Raw genomic sequence first — 18854 nt, forward strand, 5'->3', positions numbered from 1 at the left:
ATTAATATTATTTAATAATAATCATAGTTTATTATACTTTTTAAAGTTTAACATACGTTCCGATTGATATCTCATGCAATCTCAATTACGTAAAATTAGGTCAGTGCTTTTAAATTACAAAATTATTGTACCTACATGACTAGGATTGTAATATAAAATACAGTTACATTGTAAAACGAACATTAAAGCGTGTATCTTTGTAATTTAAAAACAAGTAGACAACATTTTACAATTAAATGAACGATATCAAAAATGGTCTGTGCTTTATTAATTAAAAATTCGTCAACCGTTAAAACGGATTAAATTCCCGTAATCCGATGATTTGATGTGAATTTTTGAAACAACGAATTAAACTAAATGAATAAACATTCGTCACCCTTCCGTTGTTAGTATTCCCATTTAAATAACATGAAATAAAAAACATTTAATTTAACAATATTATTTTATTTTCAGGCAATTTTCAATTCTGCTACCAAAATTACATTGATAAATATTGCACGAAACTAAAAACAAAATGAATTTTAAAGTGGCCTAAACATTATGAGATGTTTTGCTACATTATAGTAGCTGAACGCGGTGTGTAGTTTTTCGATAAACCAAGAAAACCATAAAGCAGCATAGACGAAGTAATGTCCAGCGTTTCGTGCAACAAAACCGCTCGTATTCAGGCTATTAAGCGAACTTTATGAGACTGGCAACAGTGGACTTTATGACCCGTAGTGGACTGCCGGAATTATTTGATAAGTTCCTGAAGAAAATCTTAACACAAAAATGTTTTTATAAACTGATAATAAGTTTAGATATCATATGTGTAAGTGATGAAAATCGCAGGGTTACCTTAATGCATCATATTCAACGACATCCACTCGTTACATTACAATATTGTGCAGTAACATTCCCAGTTCTAGCATCCACACCAAGTAAGTTTTTTAACGCCGCGTTAAAACTCGGCGTTGGCGGCCCTGAAACACCTAACGCTTTAAAATCATTCGTGTTCCGTTCGAACAGCGCAAAATGAAACACTACGCGATAAAAAAACGTCGCGTTTTAAAAGCGCTGCCGTAAGACCAGATCCATTGAAATGCATTTGTTCTAATTGAACGATTTTTTAACTCGCGATATAAAAGCGCCCGTGCGAATAAGTGCTAAGGGTTCTGCATATTTCGTCGGCCGACTACATTTTTTAGTGGCGACGGCAGATTGTAATCCGTGTTTGACCGCCCAACGAAGACATTTTGAAACTTTTGGTATCTTATTGCTAGAATAAGACCGCGTACGTCGGCCATATATTTTTGCTGACTTAACAGCAATTTTCTTAAGCTTCTTTTGTTTTTTTTGCGATATTTTTTTTGTTTTAATTTTCTAATGGACGAAGAAATCGTTATATGCGGATAACAGTGTATTTAATGATCCATTAAAACGCCCGTGGTCGCTAACTTTCTGATTGATTAGACCCATCGATAACGTTTTGAGGAAACTTTGTAATGTTACGAAAATACTTTATTAATTTTACTTATTGCATCATGTGATAAAGAGGCATCCATATTCTTATTTTTTTTTTTATTAAACAAACAAGCGGCCACTTAAATATTTTTGTAGATGCGTTCGTATGCGTCCAATCCTCCGACAAATTCACTTCCCTTTATCATCTGTTATATCCCTATAGAAAAAGATGGAAAGGGAAAGAGGACTACAAGTAGATTGCAGTATTTCCAAACCAGTATGACTTAGGGTCCTTCAAGAAGCAAGCATATCTCTTTTTCACAGGCCGGCAACGCATCTGCAATTCCTCTGGTGTTGCGGATGTCCATGGGTGTCAAGATCGCCTCGGTTTTCCCGCCACGTGTTTGCCCCCTTCTCTTATAAAAAGCACGCGCCCTTGTCAGGCGAAACGCTACGATTCGGTATTGCATCAGACGAAGCCATTTGTGCAATACACATATTGTTGCTGGCGTCGACTACTGTTAAAATAATTATTATAGCATACGGATGGACTTAAATATGTTACTACTATTAATTTTAATTATTTAATAAATGACAACGACAACTTTCCTATAATATTACATGTTACATTTACTCTTTATACAAAAGTGAAAAAATATCTCCATCAGGTCCCAAATCAGATTTACACAAGTAAATTAAAAAATTATAAAGGAAAATCCCAATTCACTAAAAGTTATTAAGCTGTAGCATTCACGATTCTGCCAAGAATGGGCATTGAAGATAACAGCACCGGGAATCGAAATCCCGCTGTAACAAAGCGTCGTCGTCGGGCGGGCGTTTCAGTTCACAAACAATATTTCATTATAGCTTTCGAGTATAATTGTTACAGAACAAACACGACTCGCGCCGAAGTTGACAATTAAAATGTTGGAGTTAGGGAATTTGTTAGTCGACTTGTTTGTTTAGCTTGTTTCCTTTTATTTTGTTTCTGTTCGTTAAAATTCCAAGCGTTAATTAATTAGTATTTGAAAATTCGGCAAAGCTACGAAAAAAATATTTAGGTCAACAAAAATTAAAAAGGACAGGTGTATAAATTAAGTGCTTTCAAGATATCCACAAAAAATTTAAAAATTAATGTAAACTTGAATCTTTTGGCATTTGGAAGAACTCAATGAGAATAGCAAATTTAAACAGTCTCATTCACATTTAAATGGTAAAATATTTTGTGTTTATGATCAGTAAATAGTCAGTATATAATCAGTGATACGAGCATATGTTGCATGAATTGGTCGGTTTGCCCGGTTCAATACCACGACCACAAAGAAGGCAAACGTGAAGTGGAAGCAATTCCGCATTTCGTCTGATCAGTGTGCCTACTGGAGGCCTAATTCTAGTTCAATTTCCTTTCCCACTTTTTTCTAATAAGGAAACGATGGGAAGGGAAATTTGAACGAGGAGGGGATATATGCTTTTTCTCTGTGTCCCTCCTCTGTCGACAATTGCGGATATTGGCAGCGGTCGCCTAGCTATTTGGATGTATTCAGATTGCTCGTTTTTCACCTTATGATATAAAAAAACTATTCATTCTGCACCTTATTGATTTAAAGGATCAAATAAAAAGGGACGTGGAACAAAAACCCTACGCGCTCTTCGAGTTATCATGATTTTTGCTCACCTTCTTGTAACACATGCTCTAAATGTTCATTTTCTAATTGATGGCAAATCTCTTATATAAAATGGATCAATTGATTATAAAGCTTAGCACGTTTGCATTAAGGTTGTTTTTTCTACTAACGTTTTTCAACAGATTACCATTTTGGGTAAAAATACTGTGATTTCCGTACGATAAATGGTTGGAATGATTCTACGCGCAAAAAATTAGTATTAGTATTTTCCAAAGACTAAAAAAAATCGTCAACCACAATTGTAAGGTACAACAATGTAAAAATTATAAAACTGAGTTTGAGCATCAAAAAACCACTATAGATGCTATGTAACCGTGGGAAGGCATTGCCAGAATTGAAGTGGAATTTAATACAGTCGAACCTGGATAAGTCAGTCCAGGTATTAAGATTTTTTTCCTTATGCTGGTTTTTCTTTCACTTGAGTTTCTCGCTGAGAGAGGTCGTCCGTTGGGACCAAACAATGACTCTCGCTTTTAGAGATTTTTTTCTTATCCCGCTCTCGCTTATCCAGGTTCGACTGTCTGTTCATACAACAAATTCATTTACCTAAAAAATAAAAAAATATGTCGTACACATCGAAAAAGATGTTTTGGCAGAAAAAGTAAATAAATTAACTAAAATTAGATATTATTATATATGTGATAATTTTTTATATTTTTATATTTTATTCCATTTCAATATGATACCCATACATGACGACATTGATAACGACGACATATTGTAACTTAATTATTTAAATAAAACACACAATGTAAGTTGTAAAGAATAAAGACTGGTTTATTCTAAGGCCAAATTACATCCAGTACAATTTATGAGTGTAGCCCCGGTACCGCCATCAATCTCGGTTAGCATCTAATAGGTAACTCATTGTGCATTTGTCACTGACTGCGTTATTACAGCCGCCGTAGAACGACGATGAAAAATACAACGACATCGAAAAGATACCTTTAAAAAATATGCCATGATTTGACTTAATAAGTCACTTTTATAATGTGTTACTTACAGTAATCTTTATCCTTTAAGTTTATATATTTTAACCGCTTGAGTTACTTATATCAATCTTGTTTATTGTAAGAATTGGTGTTTGTTGATACTTAAGAAGTACTGAAGTGATTTAAATTATTGATACTTGTAAAATAAATTACTAATTTATTTCACTTATTTATACTAATCAAGATAACTTGAAATTGAGATGTCCAACCAAATGATACTTAGTATCGCTTGTTTGCGATGTAACTTGCTTACATAAATTATATATTTATGGGTTATACGAAAGTCAATGTATATTTTGAGTGTTTGGTTGCGCTGCAATCGTAGTATAAACTTTACTATCGGTCACAGTCGAGTCGGTTCAGGCAGTATCGTAAAATTCAACTCACGGCAATACTACGGGCATGAATTTAAAACGCAACTGAACTCTAAAACGTTACGCTTACTAAAGTTTATATTTCGCGATACACATAAGAAACAAAGTAAATACATCAAAATATCTTTTCACCTTTAACAATTTGGTTTACTCTTATATAAGATAAAATCGCAGATATTGTCAATTCTTTTGCTAATTATATAAAATTAATGTTATTTTATGTCACCTTTTTGCTTGCACTAACTTATTCTATGCTTTATTCTAAACGTGGCAATTCAAAGACTTCATTTAACGCTTAAGATTATAATGTAATATTTTCATCAAAATATATTTAGGTTTATATATTTGTATATCTAAACAATGTAACATGAAGAGTAATCGATGCGTTACTGAATCGGTATTGACGACACTTTAAACAAAGAACGTCTCGATCTTTTAGGATGGGCCATTAAATAAGCGGATCAAGATACTTTAATTACGACCGACACATTTTTTAAATAGCTGTCGCCCACGATTCCGTCCTGGCGGAATTAAAAAAAATCTATGTAAGTAGCATATGAGCTCTTCAGACTATGTTCTACATCTGTGCCAAATCTCAATAGAACGGAACGGCTCAAGATCCGTTGAGCCATTCCGAAGATACCTTCAAACCAAACTTCATCCATGTAAACATTCGCATTTATAATATTAATAAGATTTATTTATTATGTATTACAAAAAATCTTACAATAATCATTTCGTCCCAAAAAACGACATCAGGAATAGTGAGTGACCTGTGGCAATGAAATTGTGGTACAGGCATCGAGTTGGTAAGTTAAAAAATTACATAATGACGTATTGTGCAGCATATATTTTCATGTAGAGCAGTTAATCAAAGCAAGGTAAAAATATAAATACATAAAACATAACGTAGTAAAAATGCTCAAATGCAATGCTCACACTAAGATTAATTATAAGTTTTAAAATTTCTCCTTTTATAAAATTATTAATAATTTAGAACTGAACTAGGGTTTTTTAATTATTATTTAAAAAAAAATTTAGGTAATTGGTTGATTGCACAGGGTTTCGTAAATAAAAAGTAGATCTCTAGTAATTATTATTTGTTCTGAAATAATTTCTCTTAATACTTAGTATTAGTTTTATTGCTTGTTATTGAAGAAAAATATCTATTTTCGTGGCCCTAAGACTTCAACCTTCATTCAATACGAGATCAAACGTTGCTAGGTCACCAACCATTTCGCAACAGACACTCAACCGTCTCAAATTACATCACCGTTGTTCACAATAATAAAATTTGTCTCCCTACAAATATCTCGGAATTTCACAATAAGATATTATTACAATAGGCATTGTCGTATAATAAATATTCACTTGAATTCTGTAAGAAAATATACTTGACATTTTATATACACGATAAATGATTATTTGAGAAGAAATTATATTAAAGTCTGTTGAAAGAAGCACTAGAAATAATATCTAACATGTTTGAACTTATGATTTATTTATATTTTATTTTATTTTCTGCCAGTATTGTGAACGTATTCCAATCAAAAATCTAAATCATAGACTCTATTACCAATTGCGAATTGAAGCACCAAAAATTCTTTAAAGTCCCCGAAGGCCCTTGTCAATTTAGTTGTTTGCCTAAATTCGCCAATACAAAAGATTACTTGATAATTGCCATAGTATTGTCTATCAAGATAAAATAACTCTTATATGTATATAGATGTAGTTGAAATTGGTTTGATGATATGATAATAGTGTTGTTTACGAGGAGTTGGTTAAAGTTTAATTGAATCTGGGGTACTGCCGAACGGGAAGCGAACCAAGACTTGATGAAGATTTAACGACAATGCTATAAGGCTACTTGTTTACAAGTTTCACAATATATTTCATTATCGCTTTACCACTTTGCTACAATGTTATTATACCAAATATAATTTATGACATCCACTTGAAAGTTACGGACTTAATGTTTTTTTTTCATAATAAAACAAATTTTGTCGTCTTGTGTGTTGGAACTTCTCCAAGTTTCGCAAGTTGTTCGGTAACCTTGAACAATTCCTTCTTATCCACGTTGCTTCGTTTTATTATCACTATGGCCATAAATGGCATGAGCAACTTTGTTTTAGTGACATTTGTAATTTTGAAACTTGTTTAGTTATTTCTATGATTTAAGGAACAAATTATAATGCCCCACATGTTGTTACAATAAACATCGTCTTATTTAAAATCTGTTCCGATTACAGTCAAAATATGCAGCAGTGTTTCCGAATATCAAAGTTATACTCTATAAAATTTGTAAAATTAACTTTATTGGATTTTAATCGTAGTTAATGGATATTGAATTGGAAGCTATTAGCAGTCGCGTAATGGCGATTAAAACTGAAGTTATGGAAATAATAATTGCTTGTACAGTGCTGCTATATTTTGCAACTAGCTTACTGACATTTTTGATCGTGGAAAACGGAAAATGTAACATCAACAAAAAGCTATGTGATGTAATTTTCCGAATCATTTTACTTAATGTGATTTCTTATACATCTCATGGTGTTGGTAACATAATTCTAAGCTGTATACAAATTGCTCTATCCGCGACGATTAACGTCTTAATAGAAAATTACATGCAAATTGTGTCCCGATCGAGAATCAAGTCGCTCTCAATGATGGATAAAACCGGATTTAAGCCGGTTTAAACCGGATTACTCCGCACCGAGGAGGCGTTCATTTATTATGTAAATACGCGACAAATTAAATCCAATGGGTATTTCATTTGACAAACGGTTGGGCTGTTAAATATATTGCTCTGTTTGTAGTTTCCTTTTCCGCCCCAATTCCGTCCCGATTCTAGTTTGTATTGTGTTCATCCTCAACTACAGGTGTGGATTCTATAAAAGAAAAATAAACAAAAGATATTTTCAAGGAAATACGAATATAACATGCTGTTTTACTATAATTAAAATGCTGTATTCTACGTAGAATCAAGCAGTTTTGCGGGGCATGGTATAATTGAAAGTGTAACTGTGTTAGTGTAACTTTATTTTAAATAAAAAAGTAGTCCTATTCAAAATGTAATCAAGGTAGATATAGAAAAGAATAGACTGCAAATGGTAAAAGTAAATTGAGAGATAGCCTATGTCGACTCCGAATACATGCCCGTTAAGTCGCGGTTCAATAGATTCAATTGAAATCAAATCAGAAATGTTTGTAGTTGTGTCCGGCTGTATTGCGTTTGTCCTGTCTCTGTTTTCCTATTCGAAACTGTTTGTTCCTGTATACATCAATCTATACTTCTACAAATAACATGACAAATTGAAAATCTTTTTGGTCCAACAAATGAGCTTTGTATGTAATTTTGTAATTTTTTTTAAATAGATGTAAAGAAAATCGATAATACCGTGCAGTAAACTGTTTTTTTTTTTTGTAATTCGTTATCATTTTTGAAAAACATATGCTTACAAAAATTCAATGCTTAAAAATATTTTTTTTAATACAATGAACCTTTCTCAGTAGAAAGTCAATCTTCTTTATAATTTTAATATTAAAAACATTCATAATATGTTATCGTACTTTAGCAATATTATATGAGAACTATCACAGTAACAATGTTCCACATAATTCAAGTTAGCAGCGCTCGTGTAATGCGTGAGGAGGCGGCAGAGAACTTTAAACTTTAGTTTAATGGACTTGTCGAGTTGTGTCACCGAGAGATTAAGTGGTGCCCGCACTGATGAAGCTTACAAATATTCATACCAAACTTTGACAATGAGGTTTACACAAAATGTTTACGTATATTCCTTGCTTAACTAATCTTATTATACTTTGGCATATATGTATAAGAGTGGCATATTTACAATTATATAATTAATAGTTACAACGAACACGTTACAGGCTAAATAAAGTAGTTTACCTCATACATTTTTGTATTACTTGACGATAGGGTAACCCACACTACAACCTAGTGTTAGCCTAGGGTTAGCCTATCCAGAGGAGCTCTCCCGCGCCCGGGAGGCGAGGAGAAAGACGACCGTGGAGCTCTGGGCGAGTGGCCTAGCGCACGCCCAATATGGCGTGCGCACCATAGAGGCCATACGCCCACAGCTCCCGGAGTGGTGTGAGAGGAGCCACGGCTCCCTTACCTTCCGACTGACACAGGTGCTGTCCGGACATGGCTGTTTCGGACGGTACCTGTGTCGGATCGGAAGGGAAGAGACGATGCGCTGCCACGGGTGCGGCGCCGATGAGGATACGGCGCAGCACACACTTGAAGTGTGCTGCGCCTGGACAGAAGAGCGCCGCACCCTGGTGGCGGCGATAGGCGGCGACCTCTCACTTCCCGGCGTTGTACGCGCCATGTTGGGAAGTGAGAGGTCTTGGAACGCGGTCTCCTCCTTCTGCGAAACAGTCATGTCGCAGAAGGAGGAGAAGGAGCGGGAACGCGAAGGGGATCCCCTAGCGCCCCCGCTCCGGCAGAGAAGAGTGGGGAGAAGGAGGCGGCAATTTGCCGCTGCTGCCCTTCTCCCCACGCCTTAGATTTGAGGGCCCGTAGAGGCCAAACGCAGGCGGGGTCACGGAAGTAAGCTAACGCGTTTCCCGTGGCCCCGCCGTAACGCGTGAGAGGGCAGTCTGGTTTTAGTGGGTATTCCGGTCGCCTTCTGCGGCCGGCGAGTCCCACACTCCCCTACGCCATTGCACAGCCCATTTCAATTTTCATTTTTCATTTTCATTTTCATTTCCAGACTTTAAAAAAAAAAAAAAAAAAAAAAAAGGGTTAGCCTATCGTTTTTGAGAGCCTATTGGGAGTTTTTAGCCTGGCGCAAATAAGCAATATTATTGTATTGTTTAGTTAATTGAACAGATTATAAATATTTCCTTGATAAGCTATCCATGAAATCTTACTAACATTATAAATGCGAATGTTCGGATGCATGGATGGATGTTTGTTTGAAGGTATCTCCAGAACAGCTACAAGGATCTCCCTGAAATTTAGCATTGATATAGGACATAGTTTGGAAGAACATGTAGGCTACTAATTTGCTTTTTTTTTAAATTCCGCGCAGACAGAGTCGCAGCTAGTTTAATATAAACGTATTAAAACTGTATTAGTACGACATAGAAAGGTGTATTGGATATACATATTATACGAGTACATACGTCTCGTCTGTAAGCATGATATGCCTTCAGTACGCGCTGAACCCCGCACCTACCCAATGTCTGTGTTTCAATTAAGCGTACTACCGTACACCTCCGGGGTCCATTCTATCCAATTAGGATTAAAGGTGTGGCGCAACTGCAAGCGGATGGATTTCTTGTACGCATTTATGAGATATATCGCGTTAAATAAATAAAGAATGTTGAATACTTCGTAAATTTGAATAAATTCGTTTTTTTGCAAACATTACACTCTTACGTCTAATGTTTTAGTCAGATAAATTGATGACACCTTGACGGTGTAGGATTTGCTGTGCCACCGAATCGGAAAGAGAGGTATTATATGGAAGAGATCTATGATCAGAAATGTCTTGATTAAGATTAATTTAACAATCGGATAAGGTTAATTTAAAGTCTACATAAAAGCACGTGTTCGTGTAGAATAATTGTATTTTTCAAATATTTATACACTCCACTTTTCTTTAAATGACTAGGACCCCACCTTACTAGGATCTGATCAAGGGAATAATGCCTCGTATTAGTGGGCGGCTTTTTGAAAGGTGTCCGTGATGGGTTTTTAATTATTTATCGACGGAAGTTGCGTGAGTCGATTTAAGAAGTAAGCATTTATTTATTCTTTGTAATGTCAGCTAAGTAATTGCTTCCGGAGGGTAGTTTAAGAGATATACGAGGTAAAGATGGAGTGGGTTGTGTTCGGTAATTTGGAAGTTTAAGTTACTTGTGTAGTTTTCCTCGTCTACGGCAAGACCAAATTCTGAGCTTATAAAACTTTTTGTGGAGACTAGATTATAAATATAAGGTTAATTTTTGTGATGCACGAAATGAAGATCTAAAAAGAAATCCACGTAATCAGAAAAAATCGTGCTTTATTTAAAAAAAAAATTACTATGAAATTTAAAATTATCAGTGACTAGACAGCAGACACTTATAAAATCAAACTTCGCCTTAAACGACTCGTCTGAGAACGAAGACAAAAATCGAACTATTGAAGTGTACTTTTCTTGGATAGTTTTATTCATTTCAGTAGATTTCACGGGTGATCGGCTCGCAAATTGCACCTCTCGCTCCCAACACGGCCCGTAATCGATTATACTGCCATCTGTTGGCAAAATAATGACTCCGTCTGGTATGCTTCTCCTTTGTTTGTGGATAGACTATCGAAAAATCTCCCATAAACAGATTTTTTCATTAACATTAATAAACTAAGATGAAAAAAAATTCTATTTAATAGGATAATAAACATCTTCCGAAACTAGAATATTGTTACATGATAAATTCGCACAAAATTATTTATACATACATAAGTATTCCTAAAATTGTAGAGTATGTATGTTATATCAACAAAAAGCATACTTCGATCTCATGATGTAGATATTTATAACGAAAAGTAAATTTTTAATAACTTTGTGTCTATATGATGGGTTATCTCCGAAACGGCTAGACCGATTTTGATGCGATTTTAACTGGATGGTAGATTATGTGTTCGAAGGTAACTTGGGCTATTATTTTATTTCTACCCTAACGAAGTCGCAGTAAGAAGTGTACAATAAACATATTCTTATTAAAAAAAAAAACGTAATTATAATCCGAAAGCTTTGTGTATTAAATCATGAAAGTAAAATCAGCTTCGGGAAATATTAAAAAATAATGTGATTTTTTTAAATATACTACAAGAAAAACCTCGTAGCACACCAAAAGCCGGCCATAATGAAACTATTTATCTCCGAAAGCACTGATCGGGGCACCCGAGCGAGCGAATGCGCCGATACAAAATACACAAACAGCCTGCCATTACATTGACACCTTGAGGAAATTTCACCCTATCACTCAAGAATTCAGGAATTAATGGAAAAGCTTCTTCTATTGTATTAACCCTTAGTTGCGATAATTGTTAACATTTCTCTTATTTTAGAGATTAAATTTAATTACAGTAACTCAACGATAGATTAATATTTATTTTGATAGTCGTTCTACCGTGATATAGTACCAACAGAACAAAAAGGTATTGTTAAGAAAAATCCATGCATCACAATTGTGTAAGAATTTCAACGCGTTTAACACACTCAATGCCACTGTATTTTTTTCTACGACCAATACAGCGAGTCTGTGGCATTGAATGTGTCAAAGGAAGATCCTTGTATATTTACATAGCGCGTCTCTTCAATAACAGGATAACCCCAACCCTACATCGACGCTATATAAAGTAATGATTGCCGTTTGCCGTTTGCCAAACCGTTAAACAGGCGCCGTTCCCTCGACGACGGGCCGTGAAAAGCCCTGACCCCGAAAACATCAAAGCGCTTTGATCTCACAGCGACAGGAATCAAGCAATGAGTTAATTAAACATCAATTTGACAACCTTCGTCGCTACAAACGTATTTGATTTAGGCGTAAATTTGTCAAGGGAGTGTTAAACGTAGGCGTACTTGCGGTGGAATGGGGATGTTGGGTCTACATACTTTGCCACGAATTTATTTCTACCATATTTAAAATCGTAACCTGAACGTATTTTTAGTAATTAAGAGGGATTTATTATCCATCAATTTTATAATTAAACATACCATTAAATAATCTAAGAATAGGTTCTTAAGACGATTTTTGTTATAATTCAATACAGTTTGTAGATTATGCTGGAGGTTTACCGAGAAAAAAACATCTGAATTTTCAGTAGGTACTAAAAATTCTTCTTCCTGATTATCACTAATTACAGCAGGGCGTCGCTCGTTTGTTAAAATTTCAGGGGGTCGTGATACGGTTCAATAAACTTAAATAGGCCGGGCAGGGGGTGGAGGATGACTGCGATACTTTTTACGAAATATGACGAGGGTGTATTTTATATTCATATTTTTTACTTATTTTCTCAAAGTTTTTTTAGGTCAACAATCTTCTGATGTAACTTCCTTATTTGAATAATGATTTAGTGTTTTATGATAATTTGCTTTAATATTATTTAATGTTAATGACACTATCATTTTTAGTAAGATTCGTTTTATTCCATATAAATTTACAGATTATTTCAATGTCGAATCTTAGTCTTGAAAATCGCACCCATTTATCTAAATAATGACTTAATCTACTAGCCTCCGTCAGAATTCGACACATAATCATTGCATTAACAGCCCTCTGTATCTAGTATCAATACAAATACACTGCCGCGGTAGTGTTCAAGGGGTGCCAAAGTGATACATCATAGTGTACACACCTATTTGAACTACAATCATATATATATATTAATTTATTTATAGGAAATAGCTCAGGCGAAACATCACATGTACCATAAATTTATGTATATGTCAAGTGTTCATTGCTATAAAAAAAATAACGAATTGGTCTTGCTTGCCAATTAAAAAAACTTAAAAAAGATAATAATTGTAACGTAACATACGATAATTTTTTTCAATAGTTTATGTGTTGTCTTACAATAAATAAAATGAACTAATATTCACTAGAACTTACTTTTTCATTGTCCAATTCCGAATTTCTACTACCGATCTCACTGTAAATATGTATATTTAAAACTTTAAAAAACTTAAGTTACTAATAACATGCATATACCAATAAACACAAAATATTTTATGCTGTAGTTTATCCCTTGATACCAGAACAGTTTGTTATCCACAATAGACTTCGTAGCTTGTTTTTAATATCGTATATTCGTCTCCGTTCTGGACACGAGCTCCCACTCGGCTTTGAATATGTAATGGAGCTTGGAACATCGCTACGTGACTCAAATGCTGATATTTATCATGTGTCCTTGAATTATTTCCCAACACTCAACGAGCTTACTTTAAGTTCGACTAGTTTGTAACTAGACTTCACGGATGAGCACGTACTGTGAAATTTTTAACTTTAAGAACAAAAAAAAGCTGGTAACTAATATCATTTTCAATAAGTGTATAAGGTCGTGACCTCATCATTATTCATAGGATTTCTTAGAACCTAATTTACACTGCACGATTAAAATGAAATAAAATATATCGAAGGCTTTTCACCGTGTTTGAAAAATAGTTAAAACTTTATTATCTAAAAACTCTTTTAGAATCCAAGCTAACGTTCATGATATCGAATTTTCGTCATCTTAATATATCCGAACCGAATACAGTTTCGCATGTTACAATTGAACAATTTTTTCATCAAGCACAATAATATTGTCTCTGACATTAAATGAACAAATATAGTATTATAAATATGTAAATTGCCGATAGATTGATAGTGACAAATTAAAACCGCATCCAAAGTGCCTTTGTTGATATAACGTAATTATATTTACTGACGAACTTTGTTTAAAGAGCAAACATAATACCGTTAAAGATATAGAACAAAGAGTCTAAATTCAATGTGATAAAGTTCAAATTGTAATAAATTGATTAGTAAAACAAATATAACAATAGCTGCATTGCGCTTTAATGTTAAGATTTTCATGGAAAAGGAATTTCAAAATTTATTTCCAGTTTTAAGTTTCTGTTAAAGTTTAAACTATGAAATGAATTTGAAGTAAATCAATCATCAATTCAAAGTGACACTTAAATTTTACAAGAAAGACGATTTTACTAATATTATAAATGCGAATGTTTATATGGATGGATGGATGTTTGTATGAAGGAACGGTTCAACGGATCTTGATGAAATTTGGCACAGATAACACCGAACATAGTCGGGATGAACACATAGGTTACATATAAGGTTTTTTAATACCACGCGGACAGAGTCACGGGCGACAGCTAGTATTACATAAAATGAGATTACTGCTTAATAAAAGTACAGCGTTTAATACGTATTCGTATTTTAAAGACACACACACATTTAGATTTGAAAGTGCCATTAAAAATATTTTTTTCATTTATTACAGTTGATTCCCACTTTAGAGAGCCTGAGGTACGTTATTTATTAAAACTGAGGGTCGCCTCGTCGTCGTCTTGCCCTCAGATTGCAATTTCATTGATAGCCTCGGGCCAATCCCTTTTCTTTTGAAGACTGATGCAGAAAATATGATGATATTGATATTGTTCCTTACAAAGTTGTCGGTAAAACTCCCGCTTCATCTTACCTTGATGGGACAGGAAGTCTATTACGTCGACGTTGTTTACATTTATCTTCGTTTCAATTTATTTACAGAAAAAATAAAGGAATCAAGTTATTACATATACATAGGTGTGTTGTATATACCTTCTAGTATTTTATGTCATTAACGAGGTCGTTTCAGTTACAGATTATCATTAAGGTCGCATTATCTTGAAGTAGCATAATGTACCCTAATTATAATATGTAAGTTCTAAGAGATTCACGAACGCCATTTGACTTTCTGCGTTCTCCCTTTTATCTACAACAATCATAAAAATTTAAGATAATCTCTACGGAATTACTCTCGTATGTCATCTTTTTTTTGCTTCCTTCAAAACTTTCGAAAAAACAAAAAACGTAAAAAAAATTAAACATACGTGTGTTACTTACTGAAAATATCAATACAAAAAAAAAAAACAATTTATACCATTTTATTTATAAATATTGTTTAAGTCGTTATGAACTACAAGTTTTAAAATGTTGCAATAATGGAAACTTTGTATCCCAGTGTGAAGATTCTTAATACAGAATTTGTGACAAAAATTAACTAGTTAGATGAAAACTTTTGAACTTAGCTGTCGACCCATTGCAAAACTCAACAAACTAAGCAAAGTTTTTTCTTAAGTAAACAACAAAGTAATAATGTAATTTTAAAATTAAATTGATAAATTTTATTTGACACTGGCAACAAAATAAATTATAAAGAGATAAAATCCAATATTAGACTTATTTATTTTTATGATTCTGTGATTTTTTTAAAAACAAATAATATCGTACCGTTTTATTAAAACAAAGACTCCCGGTTCCTTACGCCTCTACACTACGGCTTTGACAATAGCTTCAGGGCATTGATTTCCTTCAACAAGATTGAAATAAAATTGGAAATTTTTATTGGAACAAAGAGATATCCCCCTCACTTCCTATCGCAATTCCAACCGTCTCTCATATTACTGAGTTTATCAAATAAAGAATGTGACTAAGCAGAAAATTGATATCGTAACTCCTTAAAAATATGTTTTATTTTAAAGGCTACAAAGATTACGTGTAAGTTGTTTTTTAACATGGTCATTGATAATGTCAGAATTGAAGTTTTCGATTCTTAGAGTTTAATTTTACTATCAATTTCTTTTAAAATAAAATTGAACATAAATTTTGCATAATTTCTAAGTTTTATTTAAGTGATATTCCTTTAGTTCTTATTTCAAAACACTCTTGTTTGTTTAGGTGATAATACTTTCACTTGATTTACAATTTACACGGCGTGGTATTCCGCATTGCGGCTCGCCAGTTGGCTGGCCGTTTGCCATCAAATAAAGGTGTATTTAACGCGTATATTTTACACTAGATTTTTGTAAGCTTCCTATTCAGTACCACCTCTTCTGTATAAATGCTACAAGAAGTTTTAAGACGAAATTCTTCTCACAATATTTTTCAGAATAATTTTAATCATCACATTTCGATTTCGATTTCTTTACTCAGTATTTATCGCGCTCTACGTCGTAGCCGCAATCTGTTCGCGCTGTAGCCAATCCGTAGCTATTGCGTCGTAGCAGTCTGCATTAGAAACAATAATATATTTACAACGTTAGTATCAGTAAGATTTTATTTTTATGTGACAACTAGCTGTCCCCCGTAACTCCGTCTGCGTGAACTTAAAAAAACGTAATAAGTAGCCTATATGTTCTTCCACACTATGTTCTACATCTGTGCTAAAATTCATAAAGATTGAGCCGTTGAGCCTTTCCATAGATACCTTCAAACAAACATCCATTCGTTCATCCATCCATCCATCCATCTAAACATTCGCATTTATAATATTAGTAGATAGAGTTTCTTAAAATTAATTGTTTCATTGAAAAATAATGAATTATTTTATTTTACGTATTAATAAATTTATCTATAAATGACTTAGATAAAGTTATGTTAGTATATGAAGTTTTAGAGTATAATCATAGACTATTGTTTACAAAATCGGAAATAGTTATTCAAGTTTCGCCTTCGTCAAAGCGTCGTCGTGATCTACGTCAAGAACCTTTAAAGTTAAATTGAGTTGTGTATTTCAATAACCGTTTTCAGTAACCGGAAATCACAATAAAATTATTACATAATAAAACCTTTAGATACTTATATTAGACGAAGTACGAATTGTAATACATAGGGATTCAAAATTAAAGTTAGAATAAAAAGATTTGCATAGGAAAATATTTATTTTTTAGAGAAAATGTACATATATAATACTCGTGTGTAAGTACATATTAAGATACAAATTTTTTAATTGTAAGAAAAGCAGTAATTGAAATATTTGTCTATCGGTAATTAATGTTCAAGTTGTATTTATTTATTTATCCGTAATAATAATTTTAATTCCATTATTTAACTGCTTATGTAAGTGAGTGATTCAAACTTTATTTCAGTTAGTTACGTAATGTAATGATAAAAGCAAATTGTGGGAACACACAGTTAAGACATTACCGCACAACTGGGCGCGTGATCCGCCTCACAACGCGGCACAAGACGAGTGCATGTGATGCTCTTACTCTCATATCGCTATTACATTTTAATCTACCGCATACTCAGAACTACATACCTATAAGCCTTACTCGTATACCTGTATTAATAGATCTTAATATTTATATTAATCATACGTCTTTACCACGTTAATATTTAACAAAATATGTATTTACTTGTAGTTGTATATACATATGCTCTATGTAATCTGTAAAATAATAAGTGACTCTATTCAATCTTATAAAAACTAGTTTCTTGTTCAGTGGGCCTAGTACAAATAATTGTGACAGTCACCATCTTAACGACAAAAGATCACTAAAAATCTCTTACTAATTACGACATAATTGATAATGACGATACGATGGGATTGCTGAAAATATTCGTCTTAAGTTCATAGGTTTTTCATTTGTTTCTAATATTATTGAATAACTTCGATGTTCAGGATTTATTAAGTATTTAAAAATAATTATAATATCTACTTTCTGCCAGTATTTCACTTGTGTATTTCAGCAAAGCGGTATTGCCAAATTCAGAGTGGATGTGCGCCAAATAATTGAGGATGACGTCAATAAGTTAGTGTTAAGTGTTCAAGCATTTACACTAATGAGATAATTCTCACTTACTGGAGAGTTTTCATTCATTTTTGTTTATTTATAACTAAATTGATAAAATGATCTGGACACTTGCATTGACTGAAATAAAGTATGGACTTAAAGAAACTATTGCTGGGAGTTGCATAGACTTTGAATGTTTTTTCGGTTCATGAAATTTAGTTAAAAAAAAATAAGAATTCTGAAAGCACGCCATTGAGATAATAATTCCACCAAATGAAATGAAAATAAAAGGTCAGCTTCAAATCTCAAAATCCCTTCGACGGTAAATTGGGCACGCCTTCGCATTTATGAAACACAGTTTGTGGTTTGTACCAGCAATTTTAATCGTTACGTACATTACACTTAAAGCTCAAATTTCATTACAAATAACAGCATCACTGCACCTTATTTCAAAAGTGTCGACGGTGTCTTGGGATTTTAAAATAATTGGGTTTTATAGACGATCCGTGAGCATATTGTTATGACGTCAATAATGGCATACGTTCAAAATCCAACATAATATTTATTAAAATAAAGAAACAACCTAATTAGGATTTGATTTAACGTTTATAGACAAAAAAACAAATCTATTTAATTAAATACGCGTAAATACTTCAAGCTTGTACATAATGTCCATCCAATTGCTTGAAAAGTATATAAATTTAAGTAATATATAAACTGTGTCTGATTTCTGCAATTTCTGACAATTTAACTCAATTAATCTGACAGTTAATTTTGAAGCATTAATTAAAATAATTCTAATTAATATTTCATGATAACAAGCAACTGAGAGCGAAGTTTGTTCAAACAAATTTGTTAACCGTTCAAGGGTTTCGTTTGAATAATTTATTTAATGAAATTAGTCAACTTTGAATTGCGATTAAAGTTTTCGCTCGTTAAATATAATTCTTTTTGTAACAAAGAAACATAAGTTAGATTGCTGAAGTTAAATATTTTTTTTATATTACAAGGTGGGAAACGAGCAAGTGGCCACATGAATTCTCCGAAATGGCAAAGCGACCGCTG

The 18854-nt window shown here is 33.3% G+C and overlaps 1 protein-coding gene across 1 annotated transcript; it reads left to right on the forward strand.

Moving 5' to 3' along the window:
- Positions 1–8619: 8619 nt before the first annotated feature.
- On the forward strand, positions 8620–9106 carry LOC123722592 (the record flags this gene model as incomplete). Its single annotated transcript, XM_045684863.1, has 1 exon — positions 8620–9106. A coding segment is annotated over one exon (408 nt), but the record flags the coding sequence as incomplete, so codon positions are not given.
- Positions 9107–18854: the final 9748 nt, after the last annotated feature.

The sequence above is a fragment of the Papilio machaon genome, chromosome 2, assembly GCF_912999745.1.
Source record: "Papilio machaon chromosome 2, ilPapMach1.1, whole genome shotgun sequence".
NCBI classification, from domain to species: Eukaryota; Metazoa; Arthropoda; class Insecta; order Lepidoptera; family Papilionidae; genus Papilio; species Papilio machaon.